Source organism: Gymnoscopelus braueri (assembly GCF_963280865.1).
Source record: "Gymnoscopelus braueri genome assembly, chromosome: 1".
In the NCBI taxonomy this organism is placed as follows: Eukaryota; Metazoa; Chordata; class Actinopteri; order Myctophiformes; family Myctophidae; genus Gymnoscopelus; species Gymnoscopelus braueri.
In genome coordinates this window covers 22,379,572-22,387,708 of record NC_137603.1, presented here as the reverse complement: position 1 = coordinate 22,387,708, position 8,137 = coordinate 22,379,572, and the positions used below count along the sequence as shown (strand labels likewise).

Below are 8,137 nucleotides of genomic sequence, written 5' to 3'. Positions count from 1 at the left end.
AGCATATGGGCTCTTACTAGGCCTGATGACCCCTGTTGTCTCCATGTCTATCAACAACTTCCTCACATCTTGCCACTGTGAGGGGGGAATCTTGCGGTATGGTAGTCGAAAGGGTGTAGAATCGACAAGGGGAATTTCATGCTTTATTGTTTTTGTGTGGCCATAGTCTGTGGAATGCTGGGAGAACACACTTCCATTTTTCTCCACCAGCTCCTTAAGGAGGGACCGCTGGTGCTCATTCTCTACCGCCGCTTCACTTACGTCCACCCCACCACCTGCCACAACTTGATCCAAACTCAGGCAGGCCTCGTTGCTCTCACAGTTGTGATGTTCACCTGGCTTCTTGTCAGGAAACTCCACAACATTTTCCACCATGAGTGCATTGGCCAGATGTGTGTGTGGCCTTATTGTGATAGCATGTTGGGACAGATTCATCACCCTAACAGGGGTGCAGCCTTTCTTCACATCAACAAGGACTTTGGCAACCAAAAGGTCTTGGGGGAGACGCAGGAAAGGGTGGCCTTCAATGAGGGCTGTGTAAGTCTTTCTTTGTGGGCCAACCTTGATCCTACACTTCAAATCCATCTCCTTCCCTCCAGGGATGCTTATCTTACGGCCAGTGTACACAGCGGGGCCCACCGTGTCATCTGTTCCATTATGTTCTGTGTTCCCAATTTCCAGTAGGGCAGTGTACCACTCTGGATGGCTTTGCTTGACCCGGTGAATGAACTGCTGGCCATAGGTTGCTTGGAGGTGGCTTCTGGAGGCACGAATGACATTGGTACCAACAAGCAGGGGGACAGAGGAACGATACTCTGAATCAGGGACCACAAAAGCTGGCACAGCCTCAAACTCTCTCCCCAGCACTTTCAGGTTAATGTGCAGGACACCATAGTAAGGCACACTCTGTCCGGCTGCCCCCTCTATGGGTATTTTGGAAGGCTGTAGCTTTTGTTTCTGAAGGGTTGGGTGGTTGCGCCAGTAATTGTGAGTAATACTGGTAATCTGGGAGCCAGAGTCTATGAGTGCCTTGCATTTTATCCCATTGACTTCCACCTCCCCCTCGTTCCTGGGACCGACTAATGGGGTGTCCTCTCCTCCATCATCAGTTCCGCTCACCTGTAATGGGGAAACTTGCTGCTTGCCCATGGTTGCCCCGGTAACCATGGGCTTTAGGGGTTTAAATGTTGTGCTGAGGGAGCTGTGTTTCCCTCCGCAGGGGCCATGGGCTGGGGTTGCCGAACCCAGGACAGACTGGGATCTGGGAGTACTGCTCTGCAGACCCGGGCAATATGTCCTTGTTTCCCACACCGGTAGCATGTAAAACTGGAGCCCTGGGCAGTACTCCCTGGTGATGACAGGAATCTTGGTGGGGGGGCAGCGGGAGGGACAGATAGTGGGACAGCGGGTGGAACAGTGGCTGGGGCAGCAATTCTTGATTCAAGGTGAGACAACATGGCCATCTGTTGCTCTTGGCTTAGAGCCAATTTCTTCACAATCTCTCTCAACTCTGACAACTCTGAGGTCTCTTTTGTTATTTCTGTCTTCACATTTGCAGCACGCTCGGGTGTGGCATGTACCTGGGCATATGCTTTCTTTGTCTTGTGCTGTGGCTGGAACTTCTTTGTTTCTTTTGTTAGATTTCTGAGCTCATTTTGTAGCTCTCGGAAGCTCAATAGCCGGGGCTTCATTGGCGAAATCCTTGCATACATCTCCTCATCTTCAAGCCCCCTTAAGAACTGCCGGGTGAGTTTGCTATCACGGTCGGGGAAAGGCCTGCCCCCTCTTTCACTGTTTTCCACAGCTCGCAATGTTGCCTCCAGTGCTATGGCATAAGAGCAACAAGACTCTTCAGACCTCTGGCAACGTTCATAGAAGTCGGCTAGTGGATCAAGGGAGCCTTGTGTGTCACTGTACTCAGCCCTCAATTCCTCAAATGCCTTCTCAGGGGTTTGGTCATGGGGAGGTAGGTTCAACACCAACCTTCTGGCCTCGCCACCCAGGTGTCGCACTACTGTGGAAAAGCGGAGGTGCATGGGAAGCTCTATTGCCTCCAGGAGATACTGCATGTCACGAATCCAGTCCTCTACCAGCATCTTGCAATCCGAATTACCAGTGTAGATTTGGACATTCTTCACCTGATGAGTCTGCAGGAAGCCACCATAGGCAGCAGGTGGAAGGCTTGGGTTGGCTATGGCTCTGTGTGGGGCGTAGGATGGGGGTAAAGGAGTGGGTTGGGGGAGTGCATTGGGATGTCTATTGCTGACTCGGGGGTCGGAAACAGGTGTCCATGTATGTACTGGAGCCGGCACATGGAGGGGAGCTGTATAATCAAAGGTTTGTGTGAGGGTATTGGGATACATTCTAGCTTGAGGATCTGAAGCAGGCATCTGTAAATATACTGGGGCAGGGGTGTGGGGGGCTGCTGTAGGGTTAAACGTTTGGGTGAGTGGACTGGGATACATGCTCACTTGGGGGTCTGAAAACGGCATCTGTAGCTGTATTGGAGCAGGGGTGTGAGGGGAAGCTGTATGGTGAATAGCTTGTGGGAGGGTATTGGGATACATGCTGGCTTGAGGGTGTACAGCAGGTGTCTGTAGATGTACTGGAGCAGGGGCATGGGGGGGAGCTGGGTAGTCAACATTTCCATAATTGGCATTCATAGGGATGGGCACAGTCGTGCTGTGGCCCCATGCACCAGTGGCAGACGGGGGCTTGGGGGCCATCTCACCATGGGCCAGGCCCTGAGAGTGGTGCTGCAGTAGATGCAACTGGGGGCTTGGTCTATGATCTGAACCATGGAGGGTCTGCTCAGTAGCAGGAGGGTTGTTCATAGTGTTCATTTGGGATATTTGAGAATTTGGCGTGGGGAGCTGGGGAGCAGGAGTGGAATATGCATATCTGGTGTAGGCCTGAGGGATAGGCTGGGCAGCCTGGGTTGGATAAGGGAAGGTAACTGGAGGGTTCATTGTGGGCTGCTGTACATGTTGCATTTCTGAGATGGGGCGTGGAAGGCCTTGTGGTGACAGTATTGGGGGTGGTGGACTAAGCTGTGAGCGTGGTCCTGAGTACTGAGTGTGTGAGGGCTTTGGCCGCACTGACTGCTGCTGCATCCCTGTACTGGCATCAGCCGTTGCTCCTTCGCTCGAAATATGTAATGTTGTATGGGGAGAGTTGTAGTTATGGCTTGTTGCATGCCCAGGGGAGGGCTGTGTCTTGTGGGGAGAGTTATAGTTATGGCTGGTTGGAGGGCCTGGGGTGAGTTGGTGGGCTGGTAGCCGGGCAGTGGTGTCCTCCAGCTTTGAAGGGGAATCATTGTTGTCACTCAACATCTTCAGTTAGTTTAACTGGTATCAGGGGCTTGGGCAGTGAAACAGATGATATGTCTGTGTATGTAGGTGTGTAGAAGGGGTATTTCCAGTGTAGTACAGTGCAATGAAACAAAAAAAACAAAAACAAAAACAAAACAATGTATCAAGTATCAATTCGTACATAAATTTCACATTAACCAAAACTATTTCAATTAGTCAGCTCTGTGTCTAACTCAAGGAATATGAATTAGGTAGACAACAACAATGTTCATAGAATTGTTCCTCATAAGTCTCTCATATAGAATACAGCACGCTTTTTCTTTTTCAATTCAAATAGCAGTTCAGCTTATAGGACACCATAGAAAGTCCTCAAATGAAAACAACTTTTCATAGTATTGAAAGGATATGTTGAAGAAGTGGATATTCTTCCTTTTCAGCTCAGCAGATGATAGTAGCTCAGTCCACCACACTGTCCAATCACAGCTGGTAATACAGTTTGGTACAACCGCATAGATGGGGATGCTACTGTCAGTCTCTCTCTTCCTCTTCAGTCTCGTAGTGCCACAATCCAGGTCACGGCACCAAAGATGTAACCCACAGTGTACTGGCCTCTCTACACACCCTTGGACTCTGCGTTGTGTTTTTGATGTTTTAGGAGATGGGGTGTTGTGCGGAGAGAAGGGACACTGGACACACTGGTTCTGGATTGTGGTTGAGACCTTGTGCATTTATTGGCTGACATTCACAGGTTCTGCTGCTGTTTATGGCTGTAGGCTTTCCAATAGAAAACAAACATTCTCTGTAAATCACATGTCCTAATATGCTAAATAACAATGAATAATCAACCACATCAAATATTAGTGGACACAATGACCAGAATAAAATACAAAACATGAATTCCAATGCAATGAGGGCTTTTCTCAATGTTCATTAATCTGGCCAACTTAAATTGCATATTTAAGTACAAAAACGTAAGTGCATATTATTCAGAATGACATCAAAATGTAGTTATGCTTCTTAGCTAACACTGTATGGCAACAAAATCACTGGATGGGCGTTTGTAACTCAAATATCTTACAGATTGTTCAGACAGTCATAAAACAGTGCTCACCTTTCCAATAGAAAACAAACATTGGCAAACATGGCGCCCTCAACTGCATAGTCAACTGAACTATGGTGTCCAGTGAGGGACAAAAAGGTGATCACAGGTGAGGGAGCTTGGCAACAGCGACACCTGCTGACATAAAAAGGCTACTACCTTACACTTCCATAGACACAGACCACAGACCAGACTGATGTACTCTAACCTCTTTCAACCTGGTGTCCCTATTTATTTAGTAAGGGCGTAAGTGGCTAGTATATGTATGTATCTTTGTGGTCTCCAATGCAGTTTTCTATTATCTACTACTTTATGAATTATGCACATTAGTGCTGTTTACTAAATTAATTATCAAATATCGAAATACCCTTAAGCAGGGGTCTGACCGGGGCCTGACAAAAGTGCAATATTGCCGGTTCAATTCTGGCCGGATGCCCATGTTAAATGTTGTTCCTCCTTCCTGGCCTCAGCTTCCTGTCTCTCTAAACTGTCTTGTGTAAATAAGAGAAATACAAAACAAAACAAAGAAAGACCTGTCAAATCACACAACATGAGGTCTACAATCAACAATTAAAAACAAAATCAAGGAAAACAGAGAAGGAACGAAAGGAGATGTTTTTGTTTTGTTACTTTTTTGTGTGAGAATCAGTTCTACATACTGTACTGTTCATAAATCCACAGTAGGCTGAAATATACATGATTATAGTAGTAATGTGGAATCTGATTCAAGCTGGATTTTTCCGCTCTGAATAAACACATTTTGCTGGAGAATGCCAACCCCAGACCTCAGCTCAAGAAAGTGACACACTTCTTGCTCACCGTCTCTCGTGACACAAGGGCCAGATGCATGAATCACCTCTCGGTGCCTCAGACATGCCTTGTGAGATACGTCTTTCCTGTTCACTCTACACTTAAAGGGAAGTGGAAGCTTGCTTGTGCAGCACTTTTTTTCCCCCCTTCACTGTCTGTGGTGTGGACACACACCATCATCATCTGCTTACACACGCACACGGCATGAACGTCTCAATCTTTCGGCCGAGAGACATGGCCCCTGAGGACTTCGCTGGTGGGACAGTGACAACCTGTATTATCCTGGGGCTGTCCTTCCTGGTGGGGGCTCCCGGGAACCTGCTCGTGATCTGGACCATCCTGAGGCACGTCAAGCAGCGTTCCCACACCGTGGTGCTCATCCTGCATCTGGCCGTTGCTGACCTGCTGGTGCTCATCTCCCTGCCTTTGTGGATCTACTCTCTGGCCCGCTCCTGGGTCTTCGGGGAGGCCTCCTGCAAGGCCATGGTGTACATCATGTACGTCTGCATGTACAGCAGCGTGTTCCTCATCACGCTCATGAGCGTGGAACGTTTCGTGGCCGTGCGGCATCCTTTCACCTCCGCCGGCTGGAGGCAGAAGAAAGGCCTGAACAAAGTGCTCTTGGCTCTTTGGGCCGCAGCGTTCGTTTTCAGCATACCCGTCATCCCGACCCAAGTGCTTGATGGTGAACCAGGTGGCGAGGAGCTCCACTGTCTGTTCCGGGAGTACACCTCTGACAGCCAGGAGATGGTCTGTGTGTTACTGGAGACATTGGTGGGCTACGTGATCCCCCTCTCCATCCTGGTGGTCTGTTACAGCTGCCTGTGTAGTCGTATCGCCCAGATGACCTTCAAGTCAAAGCGCAAATCCACCGCCCTGATCGCCACCATGGTGATTGTGTTCGCTGTGTGTTGGACCCCTCATCAAGTCGGGAATGTACTGTCGATCATCCACCTGGCCATGAAGGGCTCCTACCCACATGCAGCAGACATCTTGGAGGGTGCCAGGGGCACCATGGCCTTCATCGCCGGAGCCATGGTCTTCATCAGCAGCACCATCAACCCTATTCTCTACATGTTCGCGGCGCGTTCGTTCCGGAGCTCGCCGCGAGACACGGGCATCCAGAAACTCTTTCACCACATCTCCAGCACCTCTCCAGGTGAAGGCAATAGAGAGTCCTTGTCCTTTGTGTCCAAGATACATAGCAATCAGAGCCACAGCTCTCAATGCCTATCGGAGCCCATGGAGCAGATGGACGTCCTTGTGAACATGTGTGACAAAGCTCCATCGTAACATTATAAAAGTGTGCTGTGGTGCCATGTGTCACCGATAAGTGTGTCTGTGTCTGTCTGCACACATGTAGATTTCTGTATATTTGTTTTATCATAGAATTTTACTGTAAATTAAGCTTTTCAGACAACCCGTGTTAAAATGATATGCATGCAAATACGTGAGATGTTACCATGTGCCACATATATTAACCACGCCCTATCTGAACTTTGGCGTACGCCGAATAAAGAAAATAGGCACCTATCAATGCATCACATAGCAATGCATTCTGAGCTTGTAGATGTGCTATTATGGTTATTTTTAAATGAAATATATTTAAAAAATCATAATAAAAGAAAATATAAAATTTGCCCAAAATATGGACTCTAGGGTTAATGTGATAAGATAACATAATGTTGATGTGTCTTACTTTGTAGGCTAATTGATCTTAGGGTAAAAGATTTGGGTAAAAGATATATAAATGTTACTGAAACAAAATGATAACATAAGACACATTTATTTTAGAATATATATTAATAGATATCACTATAAATCATATCCTAAATATCATTTCATTTGGTATAATAAATATATTTGTATATAATATACAGATAGGCTACCATAAGAGTTATTCTTTAATTTCACTGATGTTTTTTTTAATAATTGCTGTTTATACTGTTAGTGTTTTCAATGTTTTATTTCTTTTCTGAAGTCTTAAATAATTAAATGTGTTAATTTGTGATTAATTTAAAATCAGAACATATTATTGTCAAGCAAGACCATCCACACCAACACCAATAGACTCTAAACACTAGCAACAAGGTTAGTGTATTGCATCATCTGCTTGTTTTGTGGCTGAACCTCCTGTATTTATTTCTGACCCTACTAATACAGTTATATAATATTAATACACTGCCTGGGCCATCATTACAGACATTTGCAGTCTTTCTGTGTGTGTGTGTGTGTGTGTGTGTGTGTGTGTGTGTGTGTGTGTGTGTGTGTGTGTGTGTGTGTGTGTGTGTGTGTGTGTGTGTGTGTGTGTGTGTGTGTGTGTGTGTGTGTGTGTGTGTGTGTGTGTGTGTGTGTGTGTGTGTGTGTGTGTGTTTGTGTGTGTGTGTGTGTGTGTGTGTGTGTGTGAGAGAGTTGTATATATTTATTTATGATGAATTTGATCGATATGATTAGATATTATTCCACTGAAGACCTCTGCCGCAGCCAGAGTATGACAGCTCTTTCCACTTCCCTCATTATTTGGATATTGCAAAATTCAGTATTGCTTGGGTTTCCTTTGGAGAACATTAAAAAGCGGAATTATGCCTTACCCTTTGTCACATAGTTATATAATATTTTTCCAAGGCCCTTCAGTGTCACATAAACCTAAACTTGTAGGTGGAATTCAAATGTGTGCGTTTAAATATAAATTACGCAACTAAAGTACGCCAACTTTAGTTATTTGCTTAAAATACAAAGTTTTTTGTTAAAGAATTCAAGCTTCATATTCTGATAGTAGCCTAATCATCAGAGTGTTTGTTTACAATGTTCAGTAACAGGGGTCTAGCTCTTTAGTAAATAAAATAAATGTTCAGGTGGGTTGCCAATCTAATCCGAGAGAGACTACCCATTTATCCGCTTCAAATGTAGTGTTCAA

General features: G+C 46.1%; 1 protein-coding gene across 1 annotated transcript; it reads left to right on the top strand.

Annotated features, from left to right (window-relative positions):
* The first annotated feature begins 5,410 nt into the window (after window positions 1-5,410).
* Window positions 5,411-7,620, top strand: LOC308086314 (leukotriene B4 receptor 1). The gene has a single exon (XM_080429824.1). It carries the CDS (start codon window positions 5,425-5,427, stop codon window positions 6,511-6,513), a length of 1,089 nt encoding a protein of 362 aa, XP_080285950.1. The 5' UTR covers window positions 5,411-5,424; the 3' UTR covers window positions 6,514-7,620.
* Window positions 7,621-8,137: the final 517 nt, after the last annotated feature.